The sequence below is a fragment of the Podarcis pityusensis genome, assembly GCF_964106645.2.
Source record: "Podarcis pityusensis genome assembly, chromosome: 8".
NCBI lineage: Eukaryota > Metazoa > Chordata > Lepidosauria > Squamata > Lacertidae > Podarcis > Podarcis pityusensis.
Window position 1 is genome coordinate 75,958,483 of NC_138033.1, and position 22,765 is coordinate 75,981,247.

Genomic DNA, 22,765 nt, shown 5'->3' on the forward strand with positions numbered 1-22,765 from the left:
TTGGATAAATTCCTAGAGGAGGAGGCTATCCATGGCTACCAGCCATGATGGCTGTGCTCTGCCTCCACAGTGGAGGCAGTAATGCTTCCGGATACCCGTTGCCGGAAACCACAGGAGGGGAGAGTTGCTCTTGTGCTCAGATCCTGTTTGAGGATTTCCCACAGGCATTCTGGACTACATAGGCCATTGGCTTGATCCAGCAAGCTCTTCTTATGTTCCTATTAATTTCAATGGACTTGCTCTGAAGAGGACTAAGATTGGATATAACCTATGGTGTTTATATCAGATTCGAGAAACTCTTGTGGTTGATTGTGGATATGCTGCCGCTTGCCACCAAAGAACTAAACCGTGGCCTAAATTTATGTTCCGCTTCAAGCAAACTCCAAGGCTGTATCATTCATTTAAAAATCATTATAATAATGGATGGTAAGGATCTGAAACAAAAAAAGGGGTGTTTGCTTTGTCATCGGCATACCCAATGGGCTGGGAGACATGAGTTTTCAATTTGTCTGCCAAACTGAAAACAACTCTTGAAATTGCACTGGGACCCACAAAGGACTCAGCTGCTTTTTGCTTGATTTTGCTTCCCGAATGGAGCGCAATTTGGAGGAATTAGGGCCTGTGCAAGTCCTGTCAAAATCTCTTAAAATATTAGCACAGATTCAAAACATTAAAGAGGTAACAGGGCTCAGGTTGTTCCCTGGATTGAGCTCCATGTATGTAGAGTGGACAAACTGGGAACGTATGTTTGGTTAAAGCTGTGTGTTGTATGTGGGATGAGCTTTCCCGGCATGCGCTGCTGTTAAAGTTACCTTTGTAGGACTGCAGCCGCCACCGGCTGGTTCTCTCCCAGAACAAAACAACTTGTGGATTTCAAGGCCAAATTCTGGTGCTCTGGGTGCCTGGACCAGACTTGATCTGACTTCCTTGAAAGCGACATACTTTTGCCTACTCTTTTTACAAATTTTCAGGTAAAAGAAGATGGTGAAAGTGTGCTGGGGAGAAGAGCTGAGGTGGGTACATATGGCATTTAAACACCTAAACAGGGCACTTCATGTGATGTGTATAAAGCATCTCATATTCCCAAGCAAAGGCAGCTTTATGTCAAGCTCGGTGTTACACATCTTTGATAAATGGAAGTACTGAAGACGACAACAAGAATCTACTGACAGCATATGAATCAATCTAGCTTACCTTACCCAACAAGCCCTCCCCTCTCCCATCACAAATGCAAACAAACCCCACTGCAACCGACCACACACAACCAACCACACCCTGCCCCCCAATACCTATCAATGTCAAGGAAAGGTAATAATGCAGTAAACGAATAGAAAGAGAACCTACCCAGTTGACGCTGACACAAAACCCCACACATACACTATACAAAAGAATATAAGCCTCACCACCTAACCTCTCCTCTCCCCGCTCTTCTTCCCCAACCTTATACTGTACTCAACACTAATGTCTCACAACAAATGTAACTGATTTGTAAGAAAGACTGTACAACCTGAAAAAAGAGGCAAGGCATGTACTTTTGTAAACCGAGAAAATCTTTAATAAAAATAAATGGAAGTACTGTACAAAAGAAACCTGCAGACCCAAATATAGATGTTTTAGTTGTAGGCAATATGTGAAATTCACCTCTTTGTCCTCCCTGCTCCTTTGCCTGCTCACTTCTCCCTTCCTGTATACACCACACAGTTTTCCCATTACCTAGGAGTCCCTATAGACTTATTGGCCTGTACCTTTTCAGGCCTCATCCCCCACCCCGCCTGACTCTGCACCCCTTGTCGCTGCTCCCCTTTCTGCCAGACCCACACAACCCCATCCAAACTTACCTTTTGCTTCCCTCATGAAAGCTTTGCTGCTCAGATTCTGTTGCTTGTACCTCTTTCCCCCGACCCCAAATTTGGAATGTTTATGAACATTCCATGGCATCAAAGCTGTTCAGCTGATGGCATGCCAGCCAGGCAACAGGCTTTGAGCCTATTTCAGCACATGGTTCTCCCCTCCCCAAAGGCACTATGTCATGAAGCAACACCCAGCATGGGAGCTAAGCAAAAAGAAGCAGGCTTCATTTGGGGACAACTTACCCTGGCGTGAACTAAGCTAACAAGGTCCCCAGGAAAGGAAACGCATTCCCGTTAAGTCCTTACAAAATGCAAGTAGTCTCCCCGCCCAACATGTAACCTAACCTGTCTCAATAGTAGCCATTTTACTCACTATTTTTTGTGAATATACCTATATTTAATACGGTCATAGAAACAGTGAATGAACCTGTTTTTCACAAAATAGTTTTCAGCACAGACAGCTATTTTCCCACGCTTTTCTGCAACAGCCTCCTAATAAATTTACAGAGCTATTCCCCCCCCCCCTCTTCCTGTTGCATTGTTCAGCTGAACCACCAAAGAGATACTGACTATATAGTAAAAGGTGAACTTTCAGCATAGAGCTTGGCCATCTTTTCTTCTGAAAAGGATGTTGATTCTCTTTCTGTGTGCCGTGTGCTTACAAATGCATCTAGGCACATGAGAGCGAAAGAGTTTGAGAGAGGGGGGAGTGGGGTAGAAGGGGGGGACATGGCTTGGATATCATGAAAACCCTGAGTGAGTTTGGCTGGTGGGACAAGTTGGGGCGGGATGAGTTGGCGAAGTTCTGTGGCGCTCCAGTCATGGTGTCAGCACTTGCATGTCTTGATGCTTTGTGGCTTGTTTGAATGCCTCTTGTGTGTGTGCACCCAAGGTTTTGAATTGTGCACAGGAGTGTCTGTGAACTTCACCGAAACGGTTCCAAAGCAAATTTTAGTCCTGTGTTTGCAGCATGCCATAGCAGCGTGGTGGGTGGCTGTTCTTGTAAAGAGCTTGTGAGCAAGATTTCCTGAGAACTGCTCTGTCCCAAGCCTTACCTACGTTTCTATAACCCCTTTCCTTGCTCCTTTCAGTTCCTGTTCCAGCAGCTGGGGATGTTGGTGTCCTTTGTGAGAAGCCACATCCGACCTTACATGGATGAAATTGTCACCCTTATGAGAGTAAGTATAGCTGCCTTTTAGCTCAGTGCTTCTTCTAAAAGACTCCTTGCAGAAAACATGGACTCTGTAAGGGCACAAGGAGCAACTTCATGCTATTAGCCCATCTAGTTATCTGCCCTGACTGGCAGCAGCTGAGAACATCAGAAAAGTCCTGCAGCTGAGGCACTGTGGAGGCATGAGAGCCACCAGCTTCGGCACCTTAATTTTGGCAAGAGGTTTCCCAAAAGTACAGCTGGGCATTAAAGAGCTCTGATATATACCTTGAAAATTTATTAGAAGCATTTTATATGGCACAGATGTATTAAGGCAGAGTTTTGTGGTTTACTGGGCCCAGATTCCCTTTGATCCTATTAAGAGTCATCAGGTGGTAAAGATTTAACTCTTTATTGAAGTCAAGCCTGGCTTGGTTTTATTTGCTCTGCACTGGAAAGGGAAATTGAGTTGGTGGTGGTTGTGGTCCATGCCCTGGTGTTTATTTTGTTCCAGGTCATGTGTGCTAAGTTTGCTTTGCTTACAAGAAAATCATTTCCCTCTCTTCGGGTTGGAGGTAATAATCCTTTCAGGTTCTTCTGGCAGTCTGCCTGGTGGGCTGCATAACAGGCAGACCCATTTATAAAGGCAGGAGGATTGTATTTCAGCATGGTGCAGAGGCCTACAGCACATAGTTAAAACTGAAATGCACCACTGCAAGGCATAGTGATGGCCGCCAGCTTGAACCACTTCAAAAGGAGATTAGACAAAATTCATATAGGGTAAGGCTATCAATACCCACTAGCCATGATGTTCTGCCTTTGCATACCAGCTGCTGCGGATCATGTGTGTGAGAATACTGTTGCGCACATGCCCTGCTTATGCACATCCCATAGGCATCTGGTTCGCCACGGTGAGAACAGCCTGCTGGACTGGGCAATAGATGCCGTTTGTGTGGGATCTTAAGTTTTGGAGGACTTGAGAGTCACCTGAAGCCTCCCTAATTCATCCTACGCGCTAAGTGTTCTTTAGCTTTGTATTTTTCAAAGTGTCCCCACCTCTAACTCTCCTTTCTCCCTCCAGGACTTCTGGGTTGTGAACAACTCAATACAGAGCACCATTATCCTCCTCATTGAGCAAATCGTGGTGGCCTTAGGTGGGGAGTTCAAGCTCTACCTTCCCCAACTCATCCCTCACATGCTGCGAGTCTTCATGCATGACAGCAGCAGCAGCCGCAGCGTCTCCACCAAGGTGAGCACAATGCTACATTGGGGCAGCCGTTCTGGATGGCACCTGGGTGTCACCACTAATATATTTCAGGACAGTTTTTAAGTGGTGGATTGAGTGTGGTAAGCTTGATGGTTGCTTCAGCTGGCATTTAGCATTTTCCCGGAAACCTCGTTAATTTAAAAATGCCCCTTTGCTCTTGCATTCAGATGAATATGTAATACCATTAGAGTGCATAGGTAAAGGTAAAGGGACCCCTGACCATTAGGTCCAGCCGTGACCGACTCTGGGGTTGCGGCGCTCTTCTCGCTTTATTGGCCGAGGGAGCCGGCGTACAGCTTCCGGGTCATGTGGCCAGCATGACTAAGCTGCTTCTGGCAAACCAGAGCAGCACATGGAAACGCCGTTTACCTTCCCACCGGAGCAGTACCTATTTATCTACTTGCACTTTGACATGCTTTCGAACTGCTAGGTTGGCAGGAGCGGGGACTGAGCAACGGGAGCTCACCCCGTCGCGGGGATTCGAACCGCCGACCTTCTGATCGGCAAGACCTAGGCTCTGTAGTTTAACCCACAGTGCCACCCGCGTCCCTCCATTAGGGTGCATACACACCATATATTTAAAGCACTTCATTCATTCATTCATTCATTCATTCATTCTCTGCCTTTTCCCCTGATGGCTTACAGATAAAAACATTGGGGGGAATTAAAAACCAATTAAACATAAATAGAATTAAAACTCTCTCTCTCTCTCTCTCTCTCTCTCTCTCTCTCTCTCTCTCTAGCTTCCCCCAAAGGATCCTGGGAACTGTAGTTTGTTAAGGGTGCTGGGAATTGTAGCTCTGTAGGGGTAAACTACCCAGGATTCTTTGGGGGAAGCCATGTTCTTTAAATGAATGGCATGACTTGCCTTAGTATTCAGGCAAACATGATCAGCTGCAATACATTCTCTACGAGGGAAGTATTTTGTTCAGTGGTGTGAAATTATCCCAGTCTACCAAGTGGAGGTACCCTGGGAAAAGCACGGGAAGGTGTGTGGCTTGAGCAGGGAACTGAGCATTCTCTAACATTCACTTGATGCTTTTGGACAGGTAGCGGAGAACCTGTAGCCCTCCCACATATTATTGGATGATAGCTCCCTTCTTTCCTAGCCATTGGTAGTGCTGGTCAAAGCTAATGGGAGTTGTAGTCCAACAACATCTGGAAGGTCCCAGGTTCCCCATCCCTAGTTTTCCTCTTTAAAGCATCCTTGTGGTTAATCTTACAGTGACTGTTTGAATGTCATTCCAATTGAGCTTTCTCTCCTTTCCAGCTGTTGAACGCCATCCAGCTATTTGGAGCCAATCTGGATGATTACCTGCATTTATTACTACCTCCCATTGTAAAGCTTTTTGATGCCCCAGATGCCCCATTGTCAGCTCGCAAGTAAGTGCTGGTCTCTCCTGTATACTTCTCTCCGTAGGGTAGTCCCTAAGCATGTTCCTTGGTGATGCCACATTTATTATTACTATTATTATTGGGTTTTATCCAAATAAAACATTCTTAGAGTAGACTCATTCAAATTAATGGACCTAAGTTAGTCATCTTCATTAACTTGAATGGCTCTACTTTGAGTGGGGCAAACATTTGCTACAACCAGTTGTTGTTTCACTTATGAATCCCTTTCAGTGAGGCATCCATAAGCAATTTGTAATATAATAGCCTATATAAGACAGTTACGTATATAAACACAGTTATAAACAATAGCACATCTTTTTTATTCATTCATTAGATTTTCACCCTGCACTTTCCTCTAGGGAGCCCACTGTGGCGATACAATTGTTGTTTGGTCATTTAGTCGTGTCCGACTCTTCGTGACCCCATGGACCAGAGCACGCCAGGCACTTCTGTCTTCCACTTCTGTGGCGATACAATAAACAATACAATAATGTTTTTTGTTTTTTTAAGAATTTGAAAAAGCTTTGAAACAACAATGCGTGCATAAAATCAGTTTGTGACTTTCATTTCTGCCTTGTCTTCCCATTATCCATTTTCTCTTCCCTCTCACGAAACAGAAAAACTGTAACCTCCTTGACTCAAAGTTGCTGTCACTCCAAGGAAAAAGAAGCTGATAGTCGGGGGGGGGGGTTGAGAAGTCAACACCACCCTTTCTCTCTGCTCACTGATATGATTTCTATTGGACAAAGAAAGGCAGAGGAATATGCTTTTGTTCAAAGAGAAGATCATATCTTCCTCCTCACTTTTTAATACCTCTTTAATGGATGTGAATATTAAGCCAATTCCACAGTCCCTCTCTCTTTCTCAGAGGAAAAAAAGGATGCAGTTGGTACTGCTCGTATATTTCCCCAAAGCTTTACCAACTTGAGTTTATAGGTTGTTTTTTTACATAGACCATGTGTATCTTTTTTTAAAAAAAATAATCTTTATTAATTTAAATTACACACATATACAAAGAATTTACAATGTGTATCTTTACCACAAGTGTTCAGTTCTTTTTAGATAATAATCACAATGCTTCTTTTCTGTTGCTACCTCTCCCCCCCCCCAAAAAAAACCCCCCACCCCTCTTCAGAGCTGCCTTAGAAACTGTGGATCGCTTGACAGAGTCTCTAGATTTCACTGATTATGCCTCACGGATCATCCATCCCATAGTGCGGACCCTAGACCAGAGCCCAGAGCTTCGGACAACTGCCATGGACACACTGTCATCATTGGTCTTCCAGCTAGGGAAGAAGGTAAGAAAGGTCATTTTTCCAGAGATAGAGCTTTTTGGAGCAGTGGGTGGTATTTGACTTGAAATCTTTTGTCTTCTAATTTACTGTATTTTTCCGTGAATAAAACAAAGTTTTCCCCCTTAAAAATGTCCAAAATTTGGGGGCGTCTTAAACACTGATCGATCTCTGCCCCCCATTTTGTTAAGTGGGAGTCCCCAAAAATAGGGGGCATCTTATACATGGGGGCGTCTTATAGATGGAAAAATATGGTAAATTGGCTTCTCAAATAGTCCCTTGCTTGGCTGGAATGTTGTCCCTCTCAGTGTACACAGCTGTGTGCACCCACATGCTTCAAATGGGGCATTAATTTATTGCAGGAAGGAGATGGAGTTTGGTAGCATTTATTTTCCAGTTTCAAAGAATCCTGGCTTGTTACCACATATGAACCAGGGATAAGTGGTTTATAGCAAACTGGTCAGTTTCAAGCCAAGCCAGCTTCAGCAATTGGATTATGAAGCTGACTTGTTTTAACAAACCAATAGCTTCTTTTAAAACATTAACTCCTGGCTGTGGACGAAGTGAGCCTGCCACTTTACTTCGACTCATTTCAGCTCTCCCATGTAGTGCTTAAATCACAGTTCCGCATTCTGAGTGAACCAGCCCACAGTCTCTTGGTGACCATTTCCTTTTGTTTGCAGTACCAAATTTTCATCCCGATGGTCAACAAGGTGTTGGTGCGCCACAGGATAAACCACCAGCGGTACGATGTCCTCATCTGCAGGATTGTGAAGGTCAGACTTCTTTAAAGTAGTCACATGGAGGGCTGAGGGGAGGCGGATGAATTCGTGTTGAGGTGTTAAGCCATTCAGTGGTGGCTCTCGGTGGAGCAATAAGCTAATTGAAATCAGCAATGTCAGACGCAGCACGGTTTAATGACAGATCTGCTCTCAAATTAGGGCTACACCCTTGCTGATGAAGAAGAAGATCCCTTGATCTACCAGCACCGCATGCAAAGGAGCAACCAAGGAGAGGCTTTAGCCAGTGGTCCTGTGGAAACAGGCCCTATGAAGAAGCTGCATGTCAGCACCATCAACTTGCAAAAGGTAGACATGGGGGGGGCACTGCATGCTGCAGAGACTCATTAGTTGAGACTAATGGGTGCTTTTCAGAAAGAAGTCTTATTATTAAAGGGAGATGATGATGATGATGACGATGATGATTCAGAAATGCCTCCAGGGCCAGTTTTCCATTTTCCGTCAAGCTTAAAGGAATTGCTTCAGTGACCCTCAAATCTGTCCACATTGAATCTCCAAAATTTTAAAAAAGTTGTGTTTTTTGTTTGTTTTATTTTTTAAGTGAGGCTTCCTTAGGCATGGTGAGGTCCATTTCAGTACCTTCCCTTTTTCCAGGTCAGAGCATGTTGCTTGGGATGTGTGCAAGCAAAGTACGAGTATTCTTCCTACAACAGAGTGTTAGGGAAATTTATGAAGTGCATATATTGAGAAGGACCAAGAAGGAAACCTCTAGCATTTTTTTAGAGGCCAGCCTTCCACTGGAGAATACATAGTTAGCAGCTGGTACACACACACACACACACACACACTCTTCCTGATTGATTACAGCGGCAGGAAGTGGCGACTTGTGAATGGGCCATTGCAGAGCAATCACAAAAGGGTCAAGCTTTTGCATTGCCTCTGGCTCAGAGCTTGTATTATTTTATGTCCTTTTGTGAATTCTCTTCACTGGTCAAAATTCTTCCTGCACTGTTATCATTGCACAAGGTGGGAGATGTACCCACATGTATTTAAAATACTTTCAAACTCTGAGCCTCCTGCTTTGTGGAATGTGGCCCCATGAACCATTTAAACCCTGAGAACCATGTTTAAGTCCAGAGGTCCTTTTGCCCCTTCCTTTACAGCAGACTACTGTGCAACCCCACTCCCAGGCTCCTGCCAGGAAAATTAGTAGCTTTGCAGGAGTTTTATTTCATGCATAATGTTTCCTCCTCCAGCTGTTCCCAGTTGGGCATTAATGCAATTACATTGAATGGGTATTGTCAGGGAACTGCCATCGGAAGGAAGGGAAGTGAAAGGGCTCACACAGGTTGGGAGAGACTCAGCAGCTGAAGAGGGAACCAGTAGGGGGAGAGGAGCTGAGCTGAGGGAAAGGGAGCTGGAGGGATGGCTCAGAGACACTTCCAGCGAAAACAGTGGGGAGGTTTCAGGACCTCCTGTAGGGACACCCACTCCTCGCCGGAAACTGTCACGCAGAGAGTCCAGAAGACGTGTTTCCGTTAAGGAGCTTTTATGTTGGAAGCGATTCCGAAAGCAACCACTGTCGGAATCTGCCAGCGACTGACGGAGCCATGTTTAAGGGGCTCCGTTACAGACAGAGGTTTGCAAACTTGACCAAACTCTGAGGGACTAGGATTTTACACACAAGCAGCTCATCGTCCCATCACAGCATTCCGACAGTCTTCGTGAGCAGCTTGTGCAGGAGAAGGCATCATGAGCAACCCAGCCGGAACCGGAGAAGCAGGAGCTGGAGCGGGTCCAAGCCTGGAAGAAAGGTACCGGGTGTTGGAGGTCCAGCTAGCGCTGCAGACGGCGAGGCTTGAGGAGAGGAGGGCTCAGGATGCAGACAAAAAGGGGAAAGACACCCAGCTCGTCAGAAAGGTACCAGGATTGGTGCAGAAGTTTGGGGGGGAGCCCAAAGACTATCATGGCTTTCGGACAGAGATGCAATATGCCCTCAATCTGCAGTTTGATGAATTCCCTGACGAGGAATCACGAGTGGCTTTCGTGATTGGGCATCTTGAAAAGGGGGCGAGAGACTGGGTTAGACCCCTGATGGCAGCGAATAGTGACGTCCTAAAGGACACGATGAAGTTCTTTCGCGCCATGGATCTGATGTTTTCCAGCGATATTGAACAGGGAGTGGTCCGCAGACAGTTAATGGCTTGCAAACAGGGGAGCCGATCTGTCCGTGAGTACTGGACTGAGTTCACCATGTTGATCCATAAATTGGGGTGGGATCTATCGGCGGAACCCATTCAAATGCTCTTTGAAGAAGGGCTTTCTTCGGCTGTGAAAGACGAACTTTCCCGGGCGCCCAGGGCGGAGTCTATGGACCAGCTGACCAAATCAGCGCTGACCATAGGAGCGCGCCAGGAGGCGAGAGCATTGGAGAGGCGGGAAGGGAAGGGGGAACGTTGGAAGGAGTTCCGCATTCCAGACATTCCAGAGCCAACTTTCCCGCCGGCAGAGCCGATGGAAATCGGAACAGCGCGCGCGCGCGCAGTTTCAAAGCCCAGTGAGGGGGGAAAGAAGGAGGGAAAAGGCGCCCGGAAATGCTATCTCTGCCAACAGCCAGGTCACTTTGCCAGAGTCTGCCCCCAGAGGAAGGAATGGCAAGGGATGGTAGGAGCTGTGGAGGGAAGAGAGGAAGAAATACCGAAGCAAGTAAAAGCCAACGCCTGGCTGCCACCGTCGGGGCACAGCAGCCAGGCCAAAGAGCAGTGAAAGTGCCCACGCCAGAACCTCCTAAACCCGCCCTAGTGATAGAAGTGGCGCTAGAGCTGCCAAACGGACACCCTCTAAAGATAAAGGCGCTGTTGGACTCAGGCAGCTCCTGCAATTTCATGAGCAAAGAGTTTGCAGCTGAACACCAGATACAGACGATCCCTTTAAGCAACCCCCTGCAGGTGACCACGATCGATGGCAGGGAGCTGTTGGGAGGAGAAGTCAGCTTGCAGACCGTCCCAATGATAATGAAGGTGGCAAGGCACACCGAACTGATAGCGTTTAATGTGGCCACCTTGGGAGGAGCTCCCATTATATTGGGGATGAGCTGGCTAGCGTTACATGATCCGCTGGTGGGCTGGCATCAGAGAGTGGTTTCTTTTGGTTCAGCACATTGCTTAGAACACTGCAAAGAGGGAAAGGGTTTGGCAGGGGCCCAAGCCACCCTAGCAGGGACTGAAGTAACGGAGAACGTGAAGGTACCACGACAATACGCAGATCTCCGCGACGTCTTCAGCGAAAGGGAAGCTGACCAACTACCCCCGCATAGACCCTTTGACTGTCAAATCAATTTACTCCCTGGGGCACAGCTCCCTGTAGGCAAGCTGTACGCCATGTCAGACAGAGAGATGCAGGAGCTAAGAGAGTTCATTGACAAGAACCTGAAGAGAGGGTTCATCAGAGAGTCCAGGGCGGTGGGGGGCAGCCCAGTGTTTTTTGTGGATAAAAAAAACACGAACAAGCCGAGGCTTGTGTGTGACTTCAGGGCCTTAAATGCAGTGTCAGAACCAGTGGCTTTCCCTATGCCCAGGATTGACGACATTTTGACAAGGGTCAGGAAGGGAAAGATTTTTACTAAACTGGACCTAAGGGGGGCGTACAACCTGATACGAATAAGGAAGGGGGATGAATGGAAAACCACCATGTTCACCCCTTTGGGGGCATTTGAATATTTAGTTATGCCCTTCGGCCTACAAGGAGGCTCCGCGTGCTTTCAATCGTTTATGAACCACGTCCTGGGGCCTTTGCTTTACAAGAATTGTGTGGCCTTCTTAGACGACGTGTTGGTGTATTCTGAGAATGAGGAGCAGCATGTGAGAGACGTCAGAGAAGTGTTGAGCAGGCTGCAAGCCAACCAGCTGTGGGTGAAACTGGAGAAGTGTCAGTTTCATACCAAGGAGGTGGAATTCCTGGGGTATCGCCTGTCAGACAAGGGATTGGCCATGGATCCCGGCAAGGTCCAGGCGGTGCTGGAATGGAAAACACCCAAAACAAGGAAGGATGTGCAGAGGTTCCTAGGATTTGGGAACTTCTATCGTAAGTTCATCCGAAACTTTGCCCACCTGACGGCGCCCATTACGGACTGTCTCAGCAGTAAGAAGAAGTTCGTTTGGACTGAGGAGGCGGAGCGAGCATTTGAGGAACTAAAAAGGGCCTTCGCCTCGGAACAACAACAACTGCATGTGGATTTACAAAAACCGATGAGAGTGGAAACTGACGCATCAGACAGAGCTATTGGGGCGGTGCTTCTGCAGCCAGGGAAGGAGGAGTCAGAGTGGAGACCGTGTGCCTTTTTTTCGCGAAAGCTGAACAAATCCGAGAGGAACTACACGGTGTATGACCGAGAACTACTAGCCATTCATGAGGCGTTCCGGAGATGGAGGCACCTGCTAATTGGCGCACAACATAAGGTGCAAGTGTGCACTGACCACAAGAACCTAGAGTATTGGAGGACGGCACGAGTGCTCAACCAACGGCAAGTGAGATGGGCCCAGGAGTTCTCCAAATTTAACTTTGAGATTTGTTACGTGCCAGGCCCAGAGAACATTAGGGCGGACGCTCTCTCACGCAAACCTGAATATTTGGAGGGGGAGGGAGCACCCGAAGAGAGACATGTCATTCCAGAGGACCGCTGGGTGTGTGGGGCGGCATTGGTGGGACAAAGAGAACTGGTAGAGGAAACAGAGAATGATGAATACGCCCAGAATAAGCTCAGAGGTCTTAGGGGTGAGGGAGAGGAACCAGGGGGTTTCGAGGAAAGAAATGGAGCTTTGTATTACAAAGGGGCACTGTATATCCCTGAAGGAGACTTAAGGGGGAGGGTACTCAAGCAGTTGCACGACAGCCCCACGGCGGGGCATTTTGGACAACACAAAACCAGGTGGTTGGTCACCAGGGAATTTTGGTGGCCTAAGGTGAGGGAAGATGTACGGGAGTATGTAAGAGGGTGTGAGCAATGCCAGCGAGCCAAAGGGGAGAGGCGGGCACCGGCGGGGCTATTAGAACCCTTACCAACCCCAGAACGACCTTGGGAGGCAGTGTCGATAGATTTTATGACTGATCTGCCGAAGTCCAAGGGGAAAACAGCCATCATGGTGGTGGTAGACCTACTAACAAAGATGTGCCACTTTGTAGCCTGCTCGCATGCAGTCACGGCGGAAGAGACAGCGAAGTTATTTGTAGAACACATTTTTAGGTTGCACGGGGTGCCATTGAGGGTGGTCTCAGACCGAGGAAAACAATTTACTTCCAGGTTCTGGAGGAAGCTCATGAGCTTACTGCAGGTGGAGGTCAACTTTTCGACTGCCCGGCACCCTGAAACCAACGGGCAGGCGGAAAGAGCAAACGGGGTCCTCCAGCAATACCTGAGGTGTTATGTCAATGACAGAGAGAATGACTGGGTAGAAAAGTTGGCGCTGGCGGAATTTGCCTACAACAATGCCGAGAATGTGTCCACAGGGATGAGCCCCTTCTTGGCTAATTATGGGTGTCATCCCAGGGCTTTCCCAGGGGGAGAAGGGGAGAGATGGGGTGTCCCGGCAGCCGAGCATTTTGTAGAAGAAATGGAAGCAATCCATCGTCAGCTCCAACTCAACTTAGAAAGGGCGAAGGAAGAATACAAGAGGCAGGCAGACAAGAACCGAAGGGAAGGTGAAACCATAAGGGTGGGAGATAGGGTGTGGCTGTCAACCCAAGGGTTGCCGTTCAAAGGAGGTTGTAAGAAATTAAGACCCAGGAGATTGGGTCCCTTTGAGGTCATTCAACAGGTCAACCCAGTGGCTTTCAGGCTCCGGTTACCCAACCACATGAAACTGCACCCAGTATTTCACAGGTCGTTACTGTCACCGTATGAGGGGGGACGAGAAGGGATGGCCACTCGGGGACCGGTCATAGAAGAAAGGGAATGCAGCAGCCATGTGGCAGAAATCCTCGACGCCAGGTGGAAGGGGGATCAGGTGGAGTATTTGGTAGCGTGGGAAGGAGAACCGGAGTCAGAAAACACTTGGGTAATGGCAGAAGATATCAATGACGAGGTATTAATAGAAACGTTCCATCAAAGGTTCCCAAGGAAACCTCAGCCTGTGGAGAGGTTCCGGAGGGAATACTTTGGGACCACCGATGAGGAGGAGGAGTTGGAAGGATTCTCGGAATCGGAAGGGGAAGGGGAGATGGACTCTGAGGAGGAGGAGTACTTCGAGACCAGGAACCGCAACAGGTGGAGAGAAGTGTTCGGGACATCGGAAGATGAAGGAAGTTCATTCCGGGGTTTTGCCTCCTCACCGCCCGTAGAGGAGGGGGCGAGAGGGGATGAAGGGGGCCCTGGAGGGGAGGTGGATGTCAGGGAACTGCCATCGGAAGGAAGGGAAGTGAAAGGGCTCACACAGGTTGGGAGAGACTCAGCAGCTGAAGAGGGAACCAGTAGGGGGAGAGGAGCTGAGCTGAGGGAAAGGGAGCTGGAGGGATGGCTCAGAGACACTTCCAGCGAAAACAGTGGGGAGGTTTCAGGACCTCCTGTAGGGACACCCACTCCTCGCCGGAAACTGTCACGCAGAGAGTCCAGAAGACGTGTTTCCGTTAAGGAGCTTTTATGTTGGAAGCGATTCCGAAAGCAACCACTGTCGGAATCTGCCAGCGACTGACGGAGCCATGTTTAAGGGGCTCCGTTACAGACAGAGGTTTGCAAACTTGACCAAACTCTGAGGGACTAGGATTTTACACACAAGCAGCTCATCGTCCCATCACAGGTATGATCAAAGTGTAGTCCTTGGCCAGATCTAAAAGGAAGTGCCTGTGTTTGCGGTGCTCTCTCGAGCTACTAAAAGTATAGAAACATCACCTGTGGAATGGATGCCTTTTTATGAAATTAGTAGGGCAACCCTGTGATTGTTGTACCTTACAAAATAAACCCTGAATAAGTTTTTCTCATGTGTGGCATGCAAGGCATTCATTCATTCATTGTTTACAAAATTAGTTTTTTTAATTATGTAACCATCGCCCATATTTGTGTGCATGTGTTTGTACCAAGAAGAAAAACAGGTTATGAGCCAAAAGTGGCAGCCATAGAAGCCACCTGCTGTATCTCTGCATAATTTGGGGGAAGTGGGCACCACATCTCTGCTGGTGGATTAGGCAATTTTGCCAAATGTGCATTGGATGTGATTGGGTCATCTACTCACACTCATTCTGTATAAAGTATCACATGGAACAAAAACCTGTAGTTGGCATCCTAGTCGCTTGGTTGCTTTTAAATTCTCAGAAAGCAATGACAGCCAATTAAGCATAACATGCTCGTACATGCAAAAAAAATCAAATTGCTTCCAAAACTGTTGCTTGGGATATATTTCTCTCTCCTTTTTTCTTGCTTAATGTAAGAGAACTGTATTGGGTGCTGCCTTCTGCTAGGTCAGACTATGTGGCCATCTAGCCTAGTACTTTCTGTCCTGGTGGACAGTGGCTTCCCAGGATCTCGGGCAGAGGAGGGTCTTTCCCAGACTGGAGGTAGGCCATGCATTGAACCTGAGGCCTGTTGGATGGAAAACAAGTGCTGTCTAAGCTGTCTATTTAACCTTAATTAAAAGCATGATAAGTTCATTATACTTCTGAGCCAAGACATGCATTTAGCTGTTTACGCTTTGCACTTAGCTAAATTGTTTTGGAATTTTAATAGCTGGAGGGGGAGAAAACAATGGAGTTGTGGCCCACTCCGTAGCTGATTTGATCTGGGGCTTTTTGTGTTTATTTTTTAACACGGTGCAATGAAATTGTCCTTTGTGTGCGTTCCATCAGGCCTGGGGAGCAGCACGGAGAGTTTCCAAAGATGACTGGCTGGAGTGGCTGCGACGACTGAGCTTGGAGCTGCTGAAGGATTCCTCATCGCCATCCCTGCGCTCATGCTGGGCCTTGGCCCAGGCCTACAACCCTATGGCCAGGTACTGGCATTTCCTGCCTCTCCTAACTGTGCATCCGCTGAAGCCAAGTGCCATAAAAGAGGTGGAAATAGAAGGGCAAAGGCATTCGTGGAAAGAGCTTTTAACTGCTGTCCGGGGGCAAATAAAACCATTTGGGAATCTGATTTCATAGCCAACTTCCCCACCGTCCCCCTGGACTGGCAGCTCCTTCAGGTGTTTTGGGTTTTTTAAAGAGATCACAGACAGGAAACCCGCCCCCCGCCGGCTGCTTTCTTTTTTTAATACGTCTTCTTCTATTTCCAGCATATAATAGTAAACGGAAAAGGTGCTGTAAAATGCAGTGAAATTAGTTTGAGGGCATGATGTCTCCAATAAAGGCTCTTCCATCCTTCTGTGACACTGCTGCTATCAAAGTTGCCCTAATCTTTCCCAATGCTCTGGATCACACTAGTGTGTGTGTATGTGTGTGTGTGTGTAACAACTGGTGGACTTTTCTCACTAATTTAATTGCTTTGAGAGAGTTGGAGGTTTCTATACATATTTCTAGCAGAAGGAACTCGAGAACTGTTGCCACAATCAATGCTGTAACTGCATGTGTGTGGCAGGCAGGATTGGATGGAGGCGGCGGAGGAGATAATCCTCCCGCAAAGTCTCACTTTAACCTCTAAGCTGCCTTGTGGTTCACAGAATTAAGGAGTTCCAACATTTATTGGATTGAGTGTTCAAATCCAGATGAGGCCGCCTTTAGCCGTCTTAAGAGAAGTGAAGAAATTTGCCCGTGTTTGAGAAGGAAGCTATTCTCTGTGTGTCCCATTCAGCGTTCTAATGCAGACAAGTCAGCCCACTTTCACCCTAGAGGGCACCAGTTGGTCTGGTCCCATTGTTCGATCCTGAGACAGGGAATGAAAAGTAGCAGCAGGATGGGACTCCCTCTCGGGGGATCGGTTCGAGAAGAATGTAAGGAGAGTCTCGCTGATTTCGGCCGAGGGTCTTTCTACTTCAGTAGGCTGTTTCTCACTGTGACCAAGCAGGGTGTGAAGGCAATAGTCCTCTTTTGCTTTAGTTCTCAGCATCTGCTATGCAAGGGTGTCCTGTCTCCGAACACAGAGAAAACTACTGACTTCTTTGTGGTTTCTGGAGAACCAGAGAAGCTGAAAAACAGTGGTGTGGAGGGGACAGGCAGGAGGGATCAAGCAGAGATCCCCTGCACATTGAGGACAGGAATCTCAAGAGCCATAAGCACAGAGCCAGCCTGTTACCTAAAAGGGAAATGGAAACAATTAGTCATGTTGGCGCCTCTCACCTCTGACCTTCAGAACGGAGGCCTCCTTCCCTGCCAGCCGTCTTTGCCACAGGCATCTGTTTCTTGGCGTAAGGTCCCATTGGGTGACCAGTTTCATATATTTCTGGGCGGATTGCCTTACGAATAGCTGTGAGGTTGTTGGCTCTTCACCCCAGAAACAGTCCCTTCACTGTAAGAACATTAGAAGAGCCTAGCTGCTGGATCAGGCCAAAGGCTCATCTAGTCCAACAGCCTGTTTTTCACAGTGGCCAACCAGATCACTTAATGGGAAGCCAGCCCATTCAGAGATTCTGCTGCTTCTGATCCTGCATGTAGCATACACAGCCCTTGCGACTGGCAATTGTTAGTTTCATCTCCATGCTGTTGTGGGAGAACATCTACTTAGATGGCAAACAGGTTAGGTGCAGTGAAAAATACTTTATGGCGGCTACTGCGGGTACAAATAAGAGCTCAGAACAGGCACAAAGTTGCCTTATACTGGCTTGGATTGTCATTCTCTTTAGGTCTCAGGCAAAGCCCATTCTCAGCCTGATCACCTTTAAAGTGGAGTTGCTGGTGATCAGTCCAGAGGCAAAGCATAAAATTGTTTATATTTGTTTTAGATGTCCTGTTTCTTATGTATGCAAATGATAAAATTCTATCATTCGATCCTGCATGTACCTGGAGCTGTAGAATATAAGAGCATACAAGATCAAGCCAGTGGCCCTTCTTAGTCCAGCATCCTTTTATGACTGTGGCAAACCAGAGGCCTGTGGGAAATGCACAAGTGGGACATGAGAACAAGAGCACTCTACCCACTCGCCCCCTCGTGGTTTCCAGAAACTGGTATTCAGAAGCCTTATTGCTACAAGTTGTGGGAGCAGAGCTTAGCTATCATAGCTAAAAAAGTAACGGTAAAGGGACCCCTGACCATTAGGTCCAGTTGTGGCCGACTCTGGGGTTGCGGCGCTCATCTCGCTTTATTGGCCGAGGGAGCCGGCATACAGCTTCTGGGTCATGTGGCCAGCATGACTAAGCTGCTTCTGGCGAACCAGAGCAGTGCACGGAAACGCCGTTTACCTTCCCACCGGAGCAGTACCTATTTATCTACTTGCACTTTGATGTGCTTTCAAACTGCTAGGTTGGCAGGAGCTGGGGCCGAGCAACGGGAGCTCACCCCGTCGCGGGGATTCGAACCGCCAACTTTCTGATCAGCAAGTCCTAGGCTCTGTGGTTTAACCCACAGCGCCACCCGCGTCCGAGCTATCATAGCTGTTGTTGTTGTTTAGTCGTTTAGTCGTGTCCGACTCTTTGTTACCCCATGGACCAGAGCACGCCAGGCATCAAATAGCCTTGGCGTCTATGAATTTGTCTAATCCTCTTTTAAGCCCATCTTGCTTGGTGGCCATCACTGCCTCCTGTGTGAGTGAGTTACATAGGTTAGCTATGCGCTTCAGCAGCAAGAGGCCTCCCTGACAGCAAATTCAGGGCTGCATTTTTAGACCAGGGGTGGAACCCCTGCAGCCTTTCCAAAAGGGAGTTGGAGTCCATCAACCCAAGTCAGCATTGCAGGTGGTTAGAGATGATGGGAATGTGAGTGCAGCTGTATCCTGGAGAGCCACAGATTCCCCATCTCTGCTTTAGAAGTCTCATTATACTCCTAATTTTGTCCCCAGATAACCTCAGACCCATTCCACAGTTGTATCCACAGCTGATTCTGCATCTGTTAAGGCTGTAATCCTGTTGTCTCTTGTGGGTTTGGATCCTAATTTCTCTAGTAATTCAGCAATATCCCTTTCTAGCCTTTTCAAGCTAACCCTGCTCCAAGAAATACATAGGCTCTTTCATTGGATCTCTGAGACCAATATCAATTTCGGATAGACTGCTGAAGCAGCAGGTGCTGTGACTCAGTCCAGAAATCCTGCTTTATGTTTTTTAAAAAACAAAAAAACTTGAGTAACATTCCATTGTTTTGGGTGGCCTTTCTAGTGAACAGGGTTTGTTGACATTTGCAACTCTAGGCCTGTGGAATAGCGGGGCTTACTCCATTCTTTACTCCTTAACTTACTATAAGGAGACTAATGACTTGCTTGCTTAATGCCACATCACTCTTTCCCTCTTCTTCTCCCTTCCCAGAGATCTTTTTAATGCCGCATTTGTTTCATGCTGGTCTGAACTCAACGAAGACCAGCAGGATGAGCTGATCCGCAGCATTGAATTGGCATTGACTTCTCAAGATATAGCAGAGGTCACCCAGACCCTTTTGAACTTGGCAGAGTTCATGGAGCACAGTGACAAGGTAAAGATGCCATTGAAGGACCCTTTGGGGGAGCGGAGGGGATGGGGGAAGAGATTATCTACTTACATCAGCCTTGAAAACCAACCAGTGAGGAGGATGGCTTTTATGTCCTTCAGTCCTGCTTCCATTGCCTTGTTTGCCTCTTGCTGCTTCTGCTGTAGACTGCTTATATCTCACCTCGCCTTGCCTCTAGTGCTTGATGGGACCCAGTCACAGAAAGCTGCCATATACTGAGTCAGACCACTGGGTCCATATAGCTCATTACTGTCTACGACTCTACACTATTTGGCAGCCACTCTCCAGGGGACATTCTGATCCCTATCCGGAGATGCCAGAGATTGAACCTTCTACATGCAAAGAAGATGCTCTACCACTGAGCTATGGCCCCTCCATCTCCCAAAGGTCCATTTTCCAACGTTGTTCTTGCCCCTGGGCACACCTACTATCTATAAGACAGAGTCCTGAACTTTCTTTGGCCTTCCTTTCTGTATTTTCAGGGGCCGCTGCCTTTGGGGGATGATAATGGCGTTGTCTTGCTGGGGGAGCGGGCAGCCAAATGCCGGGCATATGCCAAGGCGCTACACTACAAGGAGCTGGAGTTCCAGAAGGGCCCAACCCCAGCAATCCTGGAGTCTCTCATCAGGTAGGGCCATTTCTTCTGAACTTCCTTTGTCAGAAATGCTGTTCCTGGCAGCTGGAAAAAAAGCATTCAACAAACGTGTTTGTCTACATAGTAAGCTTCTACCTATGTAGCACACTATCAAAGTGTTTGTCTATGTATTGAAGTGTGTATCTATGTTTCCTTGCTATTTTTTCAAATTGGTGCTTGTGGTGCAATGACAGAAATGGAGAATGAAGCTAGCATTATGAGATGTTGTGCTGCATTAGTGCAGGACTTGCATACAACCCTTCCAGAAGTTTGGGACTACAGCTGCCATCAGCCGCAGCCAATGCCTGTGCTGTATGGGGCTGGTGGGATTTGTAGTCTATACCACAGGAGCGTGCCACATTGGTGAAAGCTGGTTCAGGGCATAAAATGTGGTTGCTTCATAAACTTTATTAGGAGGATGGGGCATGTATCTCTAAAGCTGTTCCTTTTTCCACTTAGACAAAAGCATTTTAAGGCAAATCTTGGCACTAGGAAGGTCTCCCCTCTGTGTATCATCCCTGGCCAAAAAAATTAAGTGACTTTCAAGAGACTTTATATAAAGGACATTTTGAAGACATTTGGCTGTTGCCTTTTTAGAACACACAGAAATACCCTAAATAGCTGTGCAGTTTATAAAGTGCTTGGACTCCCACATCACAGTGGCTTGGGGGGATCAGTAGAGATTTCAGTATCGATTGGCCTGGCAACAGCCGCAGAAGCACTTCAGCACAATATAAGCTCATAAAAACTCCGGGAATTGACCCTCCCTGTTTCTTAAAATACCATCATCTGGTATTTAAATGCCTGGGGCCAAGTACAATAGAAATGGTACAACTCACTGCCAGAAATTATGCAGACTTTCCTCTTTTCTTTGCTCCTGCCTGGGCCTAGGCTGGGTGCCTCTATGAGCAACTCTGACCTTTTCTCCCTGTCCTATTTGTTTGGATCTTGCACTCCATGGGCTAATCCATTATGAGAGAGAGAGAAAGAGATTTATTTCCATCCATTTAGTACAATACTCATTTGCAGTTTCCTATAGATCACACTGTCTTTCCTCCCTTCTCTGCTCCTCTCCCCATCTCAAAAGTCCTCTTCCCTCTCACCTCCAAACAAATTACAAGCCAACATTTTTGCCTGCTTCTAATGTCCATTTCAATGGTGTGGCAAGGGCAAGGTGCAGAAATATTCTGGGCATCCTTGGGCACCCTTTCCGCAGCTACTGTGTCTGCCTCTGAGCCTGTGGAGGCAGGAAGTGAGAGGGATGACTGCTATTCAGCACTGAATGCTATACTGTGTTGAGAACACATTAATCTATGATACCTAATTGTTGCTTTTCTGGAAGGAAAACCAAGCAAAATACCACTTATTCCTCTGCTTTGTAAGGGGAGAGAGATAAAAAAAAATCCTAGGCTGTTAAATGTTCATCTGATATACCTGGCCAAAGCAATGACAGGCTGTTTGTGTTTGGCTTGTCCATTGGCTTGTGTGGGACACAGTTTTTGAGAAACACTTTGTGTTCTCTCTCTCTCTCTCTCTCTCTCTCTCTCTCTCTCTCTCTCTCTCTCTCTCTCACTGTGTTTGTTTGTGTTCCCCCTTTCCTTGTTTCTGAGCCAGCAAACCAGCAATAACTTCCACACAGTTTTGTCCGGTTGGGGTCTCTGTGGTCTCTGGATTTGGGGTTTATTATTGCTGTCAGCCAGCCACAAAGTCATCTCTTTGTAAATTCCCATACCATGGTCAGAGTGATATTAGTGAGGCAACTTTTCTCAGCTGGCATTTCCAGAAATTCTCCTGAGCTGCATGGCAGTCATTCCCAGCTGATGACAGATTGTCAGCTTGGAGAGCAGGCAAGAGGTGTGTTTGAAACTAATGAAAGAACAAGAGCAGCTGCGTTTAAATGATGATGATTTAATGGCAGGGGGAAAGAATAGCTCTTTGAAAGGGCCATGTCTGCGCTTCCTCTTCTTGCAATGTGCCTATGAACACGGGAGCGTATGAAGCTGCCCTATCAAAGAGACAGACCAGCAGAGGCTAGTCCATTAGGGCAAATGGAGTGGTGCCCAATCAACCTCACTCTGCCCTCAGCCAGCCCTGCCTTCTTACTTGCATCCAGTCCAGGGGGTGGCACTGCCTGTCAGATACCTCCTCTTCCGTCTGAGTGTTGCCCTTGTAGAATTCAACAGGGAAGAGAAGGAAGAATCTTGCAGAGCATGTGCTCTGCATGCAAAGGTGTTCAGGTTGAAATCCCTGAGCAGCCTCAGTTAAAAGGACCTTGAGCTTGCAGTTCCACTGCCTGAGAGAAACTGCTGGGTGGAGCAGACAGTGCTGGGACTGATGGACCAATGGTCTGTCTCAGAGGTGCCTGGTGTTCCTTTGGATTGGTGAGGTAGAAAGTAGGTGCATTACTTACAGGCAGAGCTAACTATTTCCAGTTATGTTCCCATTCTTTCTGCTTGGGAGGATATACAAATAACTTATAATAATAATAAATAATAAATTTTATTTATATCCCGCCCTCCCCAGCCGAAGCCGGGCTCAGGGCGGCTAACAACAATCAAATAATCAAACAATCAAACTTAAACCCTAAAACAGTTTTAAATTAAAACCCGCCTAGCCTAGAGTGGCCAGCTATATGCTACTCTGAAGGCCACAGTCCTCTCCCTGCTCTTGCTCCACAGGAACAGCTGCTATTTGTTGGTATACTGCCTTGGAACATGGAAGCTTCATGAAGCTAGGATGACTTAATAACCATTTGTGCAACAAGAAAGGAGATTGAAATGTGGCTCGCTTTCAACTTTAAAAAAATAAATAAATCCAGAGGGGGCTTTTTCATTAGTACATGTGTTTGGGGAAGATTTGGCCCTCCCAGATGTTGCTGAACTACAA

At 47.2% G+C, this 22,765-nt stretch overlaps 1 protein-coding gene across 5 annotated transcripts in view; it reads left to right on the top strand.

Moving 5' to 3' along the window:
- Window positions 1-22,765, top strand: part of MTOR (mechanistic target of rapamycin kinase) — a 49,522-nt gene that overhangs the window by 24,748 nt on the left and 2,009 nt on the right. For 3 of the 5 annotated variants that reach the window (XM_081017916.1, XM_081017918.1, XM_081017917.1), the window contains exons 20-29: window positions 972-1,013; window positions 2,942-3,028; window positions 4,082-4,249; window positions 5,538-5,650; window positions 6,798-6,960; window positions 7,638-7,730; window positions 7,896-8,042; window positions 15,528-15,670; window positions 19,068-19,230; window positions 19,728-19,873. In XM_081017916.1, coding sequence (XP_080874042.1) covers window positions 972-1,013; window positions 2,942-3,028; window positions 4,082-4,249; window positions 5,538-5,650; window positions 6,798-6,960; window positions 7,638-7,730; window positions 7,896-8,042; window positions 15,528-15,670; window positions 19,068-19,230; window positions 19,728-19,873 — 1,265 coding nt within the window. The remainder of the gene's footprint in view (window positions 1-971; window positions 1,014-2,941; window positions 3,029-4,081; window positions 4,250-5,537; window positions 5,651-6,797; window positions 6,961-7,637; window positions 7,731-7,895; window positions 8,043-15,527; window positions 15,671-19,067; window positions 19,231-19,727; window positions 19,874-22,765) is intronic. The other 2 variants (XM_081017919.1, XM_081017920.1) reach the window with 1 other exon arrangement.